The sequence below is a fragment of the Hirundo rustica genome, chromosome 4, assembly GCF_015227805.2.
Source record: "Hirundo rustica isolate bHirRus1 chromosome 4, bHirRus1.pri.v3, whole genome shotgun sequence".
Lineage (NCBI taxonomy): Eukaryota > Metazoa > Chordata > Aves > Passeriformes > Hirundinidae > Hirundo > Hirundo rustica.
The window spans coordinates 36,974,138-36,988,663 of NC_053453.1; the positions used below are offsets into that span (position 1 = coordinate 36,974,138).

General features: G+C 44.2%; 1 protein-coding gene across 1 annotated transcript in view; it reads left to right on the forward strand.

Annotated features, from left to right (window-relative positions):
* Positions 1 to 2,062: 2,062 nt before the first annotated feature.
* TRHDE (thyrotropin releasing hormone degrading enzyme) overlaps positions 2,063 to 14,526 on the forward strand; it is a 201,484-nt gene continuing 189,020 nt past the window's right edge. Inside the window, exons 1-2 of the mRNA XM_040062731.1 lie at positions 2,063 to 2,880; positions 8,273 to 8,546. Of these exons, the coding sequence (XP_039918665.1) occupies positions 2,063 to 2,880; positions 8,273 to 8,546 (1,092 nt within the window). The remainder of the gene's footprint in view (positions 2,881 to 8,272; positions 8,547 to 14,526) is intronic.

Below are 14,526 nucleotides of genomic sequence, written 5' to 3' on the forward strand. Positions count from 1 at the left end.
AAATTGTTAAGATTGAAAATATTTTTTAGAGTATGCTGCAAGATAAAAAGAAAGGTTCATTTCTTTCCAGAGAAACCTGTAAACAGTCCTTCCATAGGAATATATAAGGAAGCTAGTAAACTCCTTATATGAAACGGGTAATCCTTAAACTGGTTTGAGTGTCAATAAATGTTCATTTGTACTCTGCAACAGAGTGCAAAATGATGTAACACTTCTTGAAGATGTTGAAGATTCAGGGCAAAGAAAGATTAGGCATTTCCTCTTCAAGTAAAATGGCTAATATATCACATCTCATGAAACTCTTCAGATTTGCTCTGCTTATGCAAGAAGTGTATGACTTGATTTTTATTTTTTGTTCTTTTTCTTCTCTATGGAAAGCAAGGCCTTTATCCTGCAAATTGTTATGTACTTATGTATGCATTTAACTTGATGTACAGCATATATTCCCATAGATTCCACAGGACTGCATGCCAAAGATAGACACATCTGCGACTGCTTACAAGATTGGAGCTAAAGAGCTTCAAAAAAGAAAATGAACAGAGATAATTTTTGAAGTATGCAAGCAAAATAAGGGCAACAGAGACGCTTTCAGACATTGATCTAGATCCTTGCTTATATATTAATTCTGTGTGTTTGCAGATCCTATGTACAAAAGTTTGTGTGCAGGTAGAAAAAATAGGTTGATTCGGTTTTCCAGACAGGGGTTCACTCCTAGGAGTACTCAAGCCAAGTGTTGCTATGTTATCACAGGCAGCATTTAACACATCTTTAAGTCCCTCCAGCTCAGGAGCGGGGGTTCAGCACCGGCAGGAAGGAGGGTAAGAGAGAGTCCTGGGGCCGCGGAGTAACGGCAGGGGGATTTCTGAAAGTACCAGCCAACGCTTACTGCGAGATTTTTTTCTGAGCATATGAATCCTATCGATTTAAGTAGGAGTATTTATCCTTTTCTGAGCTCCATCCTCACGTTAGTACGACAGCACTATTGTCGTTCCAGCACGTAGTCGGCGGTTCTTTATTAAGTCTCTATAAATATGACACAGTAAGGGCATTCAGTATTTGCGTGGAGAGCACACGCATTTGTGTGTAATCCCGGGCAGTCCTCCGGCTCGGAGGCTTTGCAGCCTCCCCACTCCCGGCGCAGCGCGGCCCGCGCCCTCCGCCCGCCCCGGCCGGGGCTCCCGCCGCCGCCTCAGCGACCTCCCCCGGAGCCGCCGCGTGTGACACACCGGAGAGGAGCCTCCCTCGTCCCCGCGTCGCCCCCGCCCGCTCCCCCGGGGCGCCGCCGTCACCGCCGGCAGCCGGAGCAGCCGCTGAAGCCGAGGGGCGGCGGGGCTTGCCCGCCTCTCCCCCCTTCCCATCCTTTCCCTTCCTTCCCTCGCCTCTCCCCGGTGCCTATATATAGCCGCCTCTGCTCGAGCCAGCCGGGAGATTGCTCTGTACCTGCAGGAGACAGGAAAGAGAAAATAAGAGGAGCGACTCTCCGAAGCCTGACCCGCTCTCAGGAAGAGGAGGACGGGCACGGTCCGCGCCGCTGTCCGGTGCCACGGCCCCCGGTGCCGGGCGAGCCCCGCGGGGACGGGCCGACCTGCGCGCCGGCGCCCCGGGGGCGCGCATGGCTCGGGCGCTGCCGGGGCCGGGCGAGGAGCCCGACCCCGGCCCCGGCGGCTCGGGACGCGAGGGAAAGAGAGGTCCCTGCGGACGGCGGCACTAACGGGGGGGCCGGGACGGCAGAGCCCTCCCCCTTGGCGCCGAGTTGCGCTCGGCGACATGTGCTGAAGTGCCCCGCAGAAGCCACACAAGTTGCCTGCGCGGCGTGGCCCGGCGGCCGGACGGCGGGGAGCGCCCGCCGCTTCTTGCTTGACCCGACCCGACCTCGTCCCGTTCCCCTCCCCGAGGGCTGTTGCCCCGCGGGGCTCCCGGCGGCCAGGGTAATGCGGCTCGTCGGGAAGTGAGAGACGGTGCGTCCCGCGTGGGCCGAGGGCCCCCCTGCCTCGGAGTCTCCCATGCTTTCGGGGCCCCCTCGGGTGGCGGCCCCGCGGGAGGCGGGGGCGGCGCTGCCGTGATGGCCCTGGAGGAGAAGCGGGAGAAGCGCCCGCCCGTTACCCCCATGATGATCGAGGAGGAGGCCGCCTTGCGGAACGGCAGCCGGGGGCTGCCGCCGGGACCCTGGGCCGAGGCGGCGGGGCCAAGACCCCGCACCACGGAGCGACACATCGCCGTGCACAAGCGCCTGGTGCTGGGCTTCGCCGTCTCCATCCTAGCTCTGCTGGCGGTGACCATGATCGCCGTGCTGCTCAGCGTCCGCTTCGAGGAGTGCGGCGCCGCCGCCGACGGTCCGCCGCGGGCCGGCGGCAACGGGAGCCTCTCGGGGGCACCCCGGCAACCGCCCGGTGCGGGGCAGCCCCCCGGCAGGCCGGAGGAGGAGGCGCGGGGCGGGGAAGCGGCGGAGGAAGAGGAGGAGGAGGAGGAGGAGGAGGAGTGGCAGCGGCGGCGGGAGCCGCCGCCCTGGGCCCGGCCGCGGCTGCCACGGCACCTGCGGCCGCTGCATTACAACCTGATGCTGAGCGCCTTCATGGAGAACTTCACCTTCAGCGGGGAGGTGAACGTGCAGCTGGAGGTGCGGAACGCTAGCCGCTACATCGTGCTGCACGCACATCGCATGCACATCGAGGCGGTCCGCGTGGCCGAGGACAAGCTGGCCGGCGGTGTGCATGTGGCCCGCACCTTCTTCTATCCCCAAACCCAGGTGTTCGTCGTGGTCCTCAACCGTAGCCTGGAGGTGCAGAGAAGTTACAACCTCAAGATCATCTACAACGCCATAATCGAGAACGAGCTGCTGGGCTTCTTCCGCAGCTCCTACGTCCTTCACGGCGAGCGAAGGTAGCGGAGGGGCCGCGTCGATTCAAACGCAACTCGGTCCGAAGTTGGCGGCCCCAGCGCCGAACTTCGGGTAGGGCGGCGCTAGGACCCGGCGGCCAGGAGGGTGATGCCGCGGGCGCCGCCAGGAGGGTGATGCCGCGGGCTCCGCGCTGCCCGGCCCCGGCGGTCTCGCCGAAGGGTGCGGAACTCGGCCAGCTGCCCGGGGAGGGAGCTGCGGCGAGGGGAGCGACCGGCCGGCTGGTGAGCGCAGGCCAGGTCTCGCCTCCCCCGCTACCTCCCTCTGGAATCTCTGTAGGGCTCGGCTCTCAGGGCTGAGATGCGGCGGTTCTCGGGGACCGCGAGCCCTTGCCCGCTCCAAGCCACCGGCCGGTGTCGTTAGGCGGCAGTGAGAGCGGCTGGAGGGCGGCCGAGGCTGAGGGACTGCGCGGGAGCGAGCGGGAGCGGGCGGAGCTGCCTCGGGCTGCGGGGCGGTCCGGGCTGGGGCCGTGCGGGAGGCCGCGCAGGGGTTAGCCGGGGCCGCAGGCAGGTGAGCGGAGCGCTCCGCTTGGGCGGGGAGGGCTGCGGGGAGCGGGCGGCGGGTCAGGAGATGCCCCAGCGCAGCTCTGCGACGGACGGGTGCAAGGAACGAACTTGCAAGGGTGGCACCAGTGAAGCAGGCCGTCCGCTAGGTCCTTGTCAGGGCCCGGAGCAAAGACTCGGGGTCTGTTACACCCACAGACTCTGTCCGGCTGCCGCGTGCCCTCGTGTGACAGAGCCTTGTCAGGTTACAAGTAGCGTGTAGGGCAGCGAGACTTCTGTTTTGTTTTTATTCTGTTAGGTAAAGCAAAAAACTGGTGGGATGTGTTTTCATGTAAGGTGAATACGTTTACACTTGCTGCAGCTGGGCCGCTGCAGATTTACACCCTGTGACCCCGCAAACCTGATAAGTTTGCGGGCAGAGCAAGATTCAGTCTTGATCTGTATTTACTCATGTAGTTAAAACCCCTTGGGGCCCTGTCGAAGCCCTGTTGTAGGCAGGATTACTGTGGAGGGCCCCGTTCAGCCGGTTACAGAGGCTTTCTTTTTATAGAAGGTGTTTTCTAACCACACAGAGGCTTTGTAATGGAAAAGAAGGCAGGATGGACTTCTTGGTAGTTCTGACATCGTTTATAATTTTAGAATTGGATTATTTTTAAGCTGTCCTTTCTTGAAATATCTGTGCAGTGACAGGTTTTCTTTTCCTGAGTCTTACTCTTTTAGATTGTGGAAACAGTCTAAGTGAAACAAAGATGTTGTAGTTGGAAGAACTGGGCAAAAATACTAAGACATGAAAAGCATCCTCACCAACTGAATGAAGTCAAAAGTCCTTTTATTAAAACATATTTTCATTACTATGTTACTGACAGTTTAAAAAATCCTGATATTAGAACCACAAGCAGAATCAAAATTAACTTTTTGCAATTTGTCATCACAATGAAATAAAAAGGAAATTTGAAAAAGAATAGTTGTAAGAAAAGATGTGGATAAAATGCCTTTTATCACCGTTGACTGAATGGTTGGAGTAATTGGGAGTTCTTACAGACCTGTATTGAAATGGGCAAATCAGAAAACAAAATACTGTTAACAGCAGGGGGTATAATTCAATTCACAAATCTGAGAAGTTATTTAAGCAGTTATTATTCTCGTGTGCTTTGACTTTGTGTAGGAATAATTGAGCTGTCAGATAGGTGTGGCAATGACATTTCTCCAGAGTTACTGTACTACATTTCAATACTGATCCCCTAGTTAAGATTTAGAAACCAACAACAAAAGGTCTATTCACTCTTTTGGTCATTAGAATAGTTTAAGACATAGGGTGGAAAGCGATGGTAAAATGTTTTCACAGTGCTCTGTGTGTAACTTTTCAGATATAAATTACTTTGTTTTTAATACACTTAAGTATAGTTATGGGCAGAATACTTACCTTACATAAGGAAGCACTGCTGTATTGAAATCAGTGGCATGTTTTTCCTTTGTACCAGCTCACTTATATTTCTTTCAGTAAAACATTTTTAAAGCTATAGTCCTTGCATGGTTTTAGTTTCAGGAGTTTTTCCTTTTCAACTGCCACAGGCTTAATGACTCACTATAGTATAAAGCGTATAATACCCATTCTAAACCAGGGAACTTTTTTGATCAGTGTGCTCTTAGAGTAACAATTTGCATTCTGATTAATAACCTATTTTTTAATATGATATATATAACCATTTTTAGTCTTCTGTTATGATAGATAGACAGACTTGCATGCTCTGGGAGACCTTGCTGTTCCAGCAGGGCTTTGATTTTTTGACATCTTTATATTGAATTAAAATACAGCAGCCCCATTGGAGTAGTACTTGCTGTAAAAGGGTCCAAACCGTCATTTTTCACTTTTGTTGTACATGAAGAGCAAATAACTCTGCTGTGAGGCATCACAAACATACTAATGCCTTCACTTTATGATTTTTCCCCCTAAAGTTAGTTTCTCTGGCCTTCACAGGTGAACGTTGTAAATCAGCCTGAAATCTAAAAGCTGCGTAAAAGTATTTATTTTCTGACTGAAATCTTTCTTATGGTACTTGAAATGTAAAATGCAAGTGATATGCTACAAATTTACTTTGCATTATGTTTACTGACAGTAATCAACAGAAATATAATACCGAGCTACTGTAGAATACTGTATGAGTATGCAGGCATAATACAAATGAACCTTAGACTTTGGCATAAATGAAAAGGAAAAAAAAAAACTTTTATCACACAGACAAAACAAAGACATATTCTTTATTCTTGTAACAGCTAAGATGTCAAAATAGATAAGGTTGTTGAGGAAACACGTCTTTCTTTAATAGACAAGATGGAATTAAAACACCTGCAAGTTACTGCCATGGGTATTCCGAGAAGACAGACTGTGAGCCTTTTATTCTCTCAAGTACAGCCTTTTATGGTGATATTTTTGGGAACAGGAGGTAAAAGTGTTGGTACCCAGAGAGGTGTGTAAAGGAAAGGATGAAACAGTCAACCTGCCCTTGGCTTTTGGCATGCTGTAGAAGTCTGCTTGTTTTACTTGAACACAGCGTGAAATAGATTAACCGAGACAGTGGTTTGGGTTTAGCTTGTTTGTTTTCTTTAAAAGTAAATGGTTCTGGTTTTTTAAGCAGTTTTAAGATTTTGTTTGTTTTGCTTCATGGCACAACAAGCAAATCGATGTTTGATAGTAATGCACATGTTATAAATATCACTATTATTGGTAGTTAATGTATATTTAGTATGAAATATTGTCTGGTCTGTGTTTGCCCAGTTATGCCTATGTGGATATATCTGTCTATCTGTGAAAACACAGAAGATGAAGAGTTTACCAGGATTTATTAGCCTTGTGAAGGGATTGTTTCAGTGGCCTGATATGTATTAAAAGATGACTGATAAGATCTCTGAGAAGTGGGGTGAAGATGTGGAGAGGGGACAAGGGGAAGCTTCCTTGTTTAGACAGTATCACAGTATAGACAGTATTTCCTAAGTATGCGTTCACATGTGTGTCGGAGCTCATTAAAATTGTTAACTGCAGAGGAAAGTTCATCATTCTTACTTTATTAATAACAGGCCAGTACAGTTTTCCATGCTCACTTGAAGCTTCTGTTGATGTCTGTAGCTGTTTGGAATGTGCCTAGATTGCAGAATCCGGTCCACTTGAAATATTTTGCATATATATTTTGCTTCATTTAATTGGCTGATATGGCTTTGTTGCAGTAGTGCAAATCCACTGATAATACGGGATTTTTTTGGATTAACACTGGGATATCTGGCACCAATTTTTTACCCTAGATTTAGCAACCTTATCCAAAATGATGGTTTTAATAATCCAGGTTTTTTAATGAGGCAAGAAAAATGTGATGAATTCCTTCAATAATTATTAGCCAAAAAAGGCTTTTTACTTAGAAAAAAGATTGGTGGTAACTGCTCCAGTGGAGGAAATTTTTTTCAAGTTTTTAAAAAGTCATCCTTATTTGCAAGAGGCGATAATTCACTGGAAAATATATATCTAGTTCTGTCATGCACTACAGCAAGAAAAAGGTGTAACATTTCAATAAACTTATTTCTTCATTGCCTCCGAGATATGTGTAAAACCCAAAAAGGCTGTCTATAGCCTTTTTGCTCCGTCAGTGTTAGAGTGTCATATTGCAGATTAATGGTTATAGATTGATTAATAATAGGTGCCACAATTTTCATTACATCAAAGCTATCCACCCGTCCTTTTCCCTCAGAGGAATAATAGATGATTAGTCAGCCTCTAAAATTTTGATAAATATTTGCCTGGTATCTAAAACTGCACTGTTATTTCCACAGATGAAGCCTTGGAAGGTGAGACATGAATCAATATCACTCAAAAACCCTACATACATGCTACCTTCACATTTACATGGTTGGTCCATGGTAACTTTCTCATTCTGCATGCCTCCAGTAAGCAGTTTTACCAAACTCCATGATTCAGCCTTTTAAGTGTAGCTTCTTGTTCCCGCAAAAAGATCATGGTTTTCTCCAAATGTATAAATATAAGTCTCCATCCAGAAAGCTTCCTATTTTGTATCTGAATCAAAATTTATTTAGTTCCACAGAAAACAGTTACAGGGTTTATTGTCAAGCTGAAATCTTCCCATTCTTCCCGTATGTGCTTAATAAATACTATTACCTTCTTCAGAGATCTTTCCATAATTTGACCCACTAACTGAGAATATGGATTTGCTCTCTAGAAAATACACCAGAAGAGAAAAGCACATATAGAAGAATGGTGAAATACTTTGTGCTGGTTTAATCATTTGCTTTCATTTGTGATTCTGCAAAGCTCACAGAATGGGTTTTTTTGAATGTGCACAGACACAGCAGTGCTATATAGTACTATGTCCCAGACCTACAGGCAGCCGGTAGAGAAGTAATCAGCAGTGGAAAACAATGACCCTCCTGAGTGCACTGTGTGACCGTAAGTTCTCATGCCCAAAGAAAGGTAAAGCGCTCTGTCGGTGTTTCAGGGCAGAGTGAATTCCCTGAAGGCCGTTAAATCCTGGTTTGAACTGAGTGTGCTTGTTTTACATTGTATAACCAACAGGGGCTCACTTTTTTTCCCACATGTTGATGAACAATTCCGCTAGAGCCTGAAGTTTGATGCTATGTGAGGGTTGATTTATTTAATGTCATTGTGGTGTCTACAAATTTGTAGGGAATTTGTGGACCGCTAATTTGTATCTATTGCATTGCAGTGTTCAAACACTGTATATTTTGTACAGTTGTAATTTTTTCCTCCTTTAAACCACACTGGTCAAGCATGCTTTATTTGGTATGTCTATTAATCAAGTGCTAGGCACAGTTAGTAAACAATTTTTATTTTTGTTTTGTGCTTTTCTAGGTTTCTTGGTGTTACGCAGTTTTCTCCTACTCACGCCAGAAAAGCCTTTCCTTGCTTTGATGAGCCCATCTACAAAGCCACATTCAAAATCAGCATCAGACATCAAGCGACTTACTTATCTTTGTCCAACATGCCAGTTGAAACTTCTGTTTTTGAAGAAGATGGATGGGTTACAGACCATTTTTCACAGACCCCTCTCATGTCAACCTATTACCTGGCTTGGGCAGTATGCAATTTTACGTACCGGGAAACTGTCACCAAGAGTGGAGTAGTTGTAAGTATTTCTAATGTACCAAATACATTTCATTGCCTTGAAAACCCTCACTTTTTGTAAAGGGATTATACCAGCAAATACTTAAAATATTTTCTTGATTAGTATTTTTAAAATTTTCTTGTCTATTTAATGATTGTGTGTATTGCTTGGGACCTTTCCTGGAAGTTTATCTAACATTTTTGGTTTGTCTTGTGCTTTTTGTAAATGGTTAGCTTAGTAGGTGTGGTTATCAGATGAAATTTTAAACTTTTATATATGCTATTAAACTACACTTTGGTTTTCTTGGGAAGTTTTTTCTTGTTTTCCTGTAGCCTTTTCATTACCAGTGTTCATGAGATTATTAAAGTGGTAATACTGGTAAGGTTTCCAGTCTCCTTCCTTCGGTACTGACATGTCCCTTGGTGTGCTGTATGCTAGCTCAGGAGGCTGATATAGTAGTTTCTGTCTTAGATCTTTTGCTCAGGAGAGGACTTTGCAACCTATCCACTTCCTGGGGTTGATGGAAGCCCTAAGTTTATGGAGCTGTTTTTTGCAAGTATGGCATGATTCCAGGAGTAATGCCTTGAAGAAAAACAAGAGAGAAAGTCCTGTATTTATGTTAGTTTTGGTTTTGTGTACAAATATCAAGATCAGAACTGTATAACAAACCAAAACATACATGAGAAATGCTGTCAGCCTAATAGAATATTTCACAGTGCTGTTGTCTTGATTTTTCAGGTGAACATACAGAGAAACCCTTCCTATTTAGTTACTGTGAATAACAAAACAGGGCTAGTTCTGGAAGTAGAGGACTGGACAACAGTTTGAGCTGTGAACCTGACCAAAGGGGTGTTTACCGTATACTTCGGTGAATGCTGTATTATTTTGTGCAGTAGCCTGGGGTATGAGGAAGGGCTGCAGCATACTCATATCAGGAAATATCTCCTTAAACACTTTGAACCAGTGTAAGCATTGTGCTGCAGTAGAGGGAGCTGCTTCTCTGAGCCAAAGGTATTCTTGACCTTCCTTGTGCCAGCCGTCAGCACTGTAGAGCCATATGATCTGGCTGAAAACTAACCTGAAAAATAACTGAAAGTGTAATAAGTTTTCAGGCAAAACAGTTCACTGATCTGACTTTTTGTGCTACTACCAGAGTCCTAGTGTGGATTTGAGGCTGTGCTGATGGAAGGTAGATCCAGGACAGCACTGGCATATCTCATTTAGGCCATCCTGAAGGGATCAACAAAAAAGTTTTGTTTTTGTTACTGGAACAACTGGGTAGGACACTGGGGACTGTTCTTCATCCCTTTTATGCCATGACCAACAGACTGTGACACTATTCTTTGGTACCCCACAAGGAGGAAATATGACAAGGAGGTGGTTCTCCTGAGGTGCTTTAACCTATAATGATACGGGAACTGCTGAGACTTATGTAGTAGTCATAGGATCATAGAACAGTTTGGTTGAAAGGGACCATAAAGACCATCTAATTTTGAATCCCCCTTCCACAGGCAAGCACACCTTCCACTAGACCAGGTTGCTCAAAAACCATATCCAACCTGGCCTTGAGCACTTCTAGGGATGGGTAATCCACAGCTTTTCTGAGCAACCTGTTCCAGTATATCACCACTCTCACAGTAAAGAATTTCTTCATAACACTTAATCTAAACCTGCCCATTTTTGTTTTGAAACTTGTCCTTGTCCTATCACTGCTATTGATTGTAACAAGTATATTTGTTACTCCTTGTCCGATCATTGCTATTGGCATAACCAAATAGTTGAAATGTGGAGGATGGACCTCAGGACCATCAATTTGAAACATGCAACCTACTTCCTCCTCAACTCATTTTCTTGTAGTATTGTTTAGAGCTCATATCCTGTAGACTTTTGCTGCTTGAATATTTTTGATGTCTTGAAAACAGAGGCACACTTATGTCTTGTCGATAGCTTTCTGCTGTTCTTGTGTTTCCCAAAATTGTTCTCAAGACTTTTGATTTACCTGGAATATGAAGAAAAAGTCCAAGTATTTTTTTGTTAGAAATTTTTGGTTACTAGAGCCTTATAGTTATGTTGGTTCACGTGTAAGAGATACATATGTATACCCGTCCCAGTAGCTTGACAGTACCACTGTACAGAACTTTGCCAACAGTTATAAAAATTAGTAGGTTAATCTTCATGCAGACTTGAAGACTAAAGTCCTACATAGATTGAGATAGTCTCTGTCCCATAAAATTGTTTGGTTAGTCTAAAGTTTTAGCTCTTTTTTTTTCTATAAAGCCCTTACCATAGAGTATGTTAATGCCCAGGAATACCAAAATAGTTTGCACTGGGTTATTGGTTAAATATATCTTGCTATTTTTCAGTTCCGATTGGGTTATGATCATCTTTTATCATGGTTCAGTTTTGTTGTCAGTGTGTCTTTCAAGGTATGAACTCACGGCAAGTACTTCAGTTCAGAGCTGAGTTCTTTCAGATGAATTGCTGAGGTAATCCATCTTTTTGAGTCTCTTATATTGAAATGCCAGGAGCTCATGGACGCTACTGGGTGAATTTGAAGTTATCTGAATCCTTGCACATGAAATTTCAAATTTCTTGGTTTCCTTCAAAGCCACTCTTTACTAAAATACAGGTACCCCCATAACTTAAATGTATAATAACAGTAAGTTTGCTTCTAAAAATGAATGGATTTTCATGAAAACTACTCAAATCTTTAGCTGAAGCATCTTGATAGGCTATTTTTCATATTGGTGAATCTTCATTTTAATTAATGCAGTGTACATTATAAATGTCAGTAGGCACCCAAAAGACTCCAGCTTGCATGTACTTCAGCTTTTTTTTTGGCACTTCCATGAACCTGGTTTTGGTTCACAAAACATTTTGGGGAGAGTGGGCTGTTCTTTCAAATTTTGACAGCATGCTAATGATTATAACCTCACTTCCAGCTGACCAGTATTAATAAAATGCTGTGGTTGAAGGTGGATAAACTCTGAGGAACAAAAATAGCTGTGAGATGAAAAGCAGATTTTTTCCTCAAAATTGCTTAAATATTAACTGTTCATTTTTTCTCAAAGAATGCCACTGACCTCAAAAGTGAGTTTAAACCTAAGCATGACATTCAATACAAGTCAAGTTTTAAATAGAAACTGCATTTTGGAAAGCTTAGGTAGCTGATCAAAATACTTACATGGCTATAGTATATATAATTCTTGCATGAAGATGTTTTGTATTTCATATACTAAAATTAATTAGGGAAAGGGAATTAAGCAGTTCTTTTTTTAGGAGCATCCTACAGTGGATGTGAACCGTTATCACATCCATGACTCTTTAGTCCATGCAGGTCTGATACAAATTCCTTCCAGGTCAGGTAATTTAAAAGCAGAGCTGACTTTTTATATGTATTACAGGTATATAATGCTATTCAGATTCAGCATGGATTACAGGAAATTGCTGCAACTGCCTTTGTCTTTAGGCAGGGACTTTATTCCTGTGGAAAGGACAGTGGTGCAGTCATCTATGCTGCTATGGACTAGGGAGCAATGTAGTTCTACCAGGGTGGTGCCTGAGGTGATGCTGTTTTGAGGGAGGAGCGGTTCCCTTGCAAGCAGGCTTTGCTGATCAGTGGATGGCTCTAGCAGTTGTACCAGCTGCAGCTGGGGAAAATCATGGGGTCATCTTTGCACAGTACAATATTCCAGAAAACTCCACTTACCTCCACATGCTTGCTTGCTTATAGTCTTATGTTGCATTTCGTAATCATGTTCTTTGTCAGTAATTCTTAAAAGCAAAGTATTGCTGGTTGGATTATATTGTCTGTCACGTCATATCTCTGTCTCTTTCCTTCATTGTTGCCTTTATTTGTACTTTCAATCTGCCAGGCCTTTTCCTACTATTGCTTTATTTTTTTTCCCCTGCTTGGATCAGTGCTTCTATTCTCCAAACCCTCTGTTTCCCATTCCTTTGTCAGGTGAACATGGAAAACTTGCTATTTCCTGCATGGCTTTTCAGTGTCTTTTAAGTTATTTAAATTAATTTTCTTCTCTGTAAATTTTTTCTCTTTTTGAATTGGTGGAAGGAGGGAGCACATAATGTATCAATGGAGATGCATGTATTGCTGGAAGGAGAGGTTTCTGGGAGATTCATCTTCTCCTATTCTTCCTTTTTGCTGTGGATGGGATCGAGATAGGTATGGAAATAAAATGCCAACTGGCAACACTAGTTTCTAGTGTCAGGGGGAGATTCTGCTAAAAACAGAGAAAGAAAGTGTATGGGAAGGACTGATGTCAGGAGGAATTGTGGGTGCAGGGGTTAGAGAGACAAGTGCAGACAATACCAGAGCAGATGGGAATGAGCAGCTGTGAAAGAAAGTGGCTATCTAGCTGGGTGGTGGTGAGTGGGAGGAGAAATGCTTACAGAAGGCAGTACCCAAAGGGGAATTTTGCATGGTTTCACTTTTCCTACCCCTGCTTCTCTTCCAAAGTGATGGCACCTTTTGCAGGACTGGCAGGGTTTGCCTGACGACAGCTGGGTCAGCTGCTCAGGGTAGGACCTCCACTGTCTGACAGAACCCATGCGTGTTCCATTTTGAAGAGATCTTTATGATCTTTGCGTCTTTGGTTTCAGTTGTATTAAATGTAATTGCAGTGCCATCAATGCTGAGTACTTCGTCACGATGCCGAGACCTTAAGGCTAAGAAAGATCTTAACAAATGATACCAGAATAAAGTCAACCTTTATTGCACTGCTTTTGTTTTGTTATATATCTAAGATGTAATTAATGTTCACAAGCTTTACAGGACATTGAAGTCTTACCCTGGCCAATGAGGAGGAGCTGTAATAATCTGGCTAAGGGAAACTAAGATAATTACTGTTTCTGTAGTGCCTTCTGGCTTGCAGAGAGCCTGCATAAAGGTCCTGGCATTGAATTCTCTCAGGCATGTGCTTGGGGAGCTCACTCAGTTTGACTTAATGTAACTAAAAAAGATATAGTGGTCTCAAAAATGGGATCCACGTAGTAATAATTGCTTGATTCTGCACAGGAGAAAATTTATTTTTGTCCAGGAAGAGCTAGTGAACAGTCACATAAGCAGATTTAGGTCAGAATCAGTACATGTCCAGCAGCTCATGTTGGTTTAGTTCCAGCATGGGACCATGGTTTTATTCACATCCTTAAGACAAGATGACTGGATATCATGCAGTGCTTCCAGCTGGACAGCTGTGTTATTCCCTTATCTTAAGTGTGGTGATTAGTCCGAGGAGACTGAAGAGCTGACTTTCAGTAATAATCTAAGAAAAAGAAAAAATCCCCCATGTTGAACAGCAGAATAACCTTTTTCCTGGTGAGTGTCATCTGTTAGTCTCCAGAAAAAACTGAAAATATCAGTCTTTGTTTAAAATAACTATGGACTTACTATGCAGTTTGGCCAGTAACTTTTATGAAATTCTTGTGTATTTGAAAAACGTTTCAATATTTTTATCTAATAGCAAGAATGACCTCAAGACCAGGCAGTTTCTGTCAGCTAATGACTACCTGGGTTAAGGCCTGAGGCTCTTCCTTAGCCCCTCTCTTCAGCTGATGATAGTAACTACCAGCAAAGTCTCTTCATCAGTTACTATTTATTAATCAGTATTGAAGCGATTATACATGAGATAATTCTTTGTGGGTAAGCATATTGGTTACAGCAGAATGGTTTCACTATCAAAAGTAGAACTGTCTTTAATTAAAATGTTCTTCCTCTGCAGCATGAATTTAAGTCCAGCTCTAGAGCCTTGCTCTACATTTGAAGCCCTGTGAAGTAACTTCTGTGCCCATCACTTACCACTGGGAGGCCACAGCTTTATCTGATAAAAAAGTAAAAGATAACACAGGAAGCAGCAGGCATATTTCTAAAGTCTGGTACGATGCAGACTTGAAATATTTAGTCTTTATATGTCGGTGAATCTTACAATGATGCACATTTGTTTTTGCGCTTATTATTAATGTCCCAGGCTTGCCTTCTTCAGAA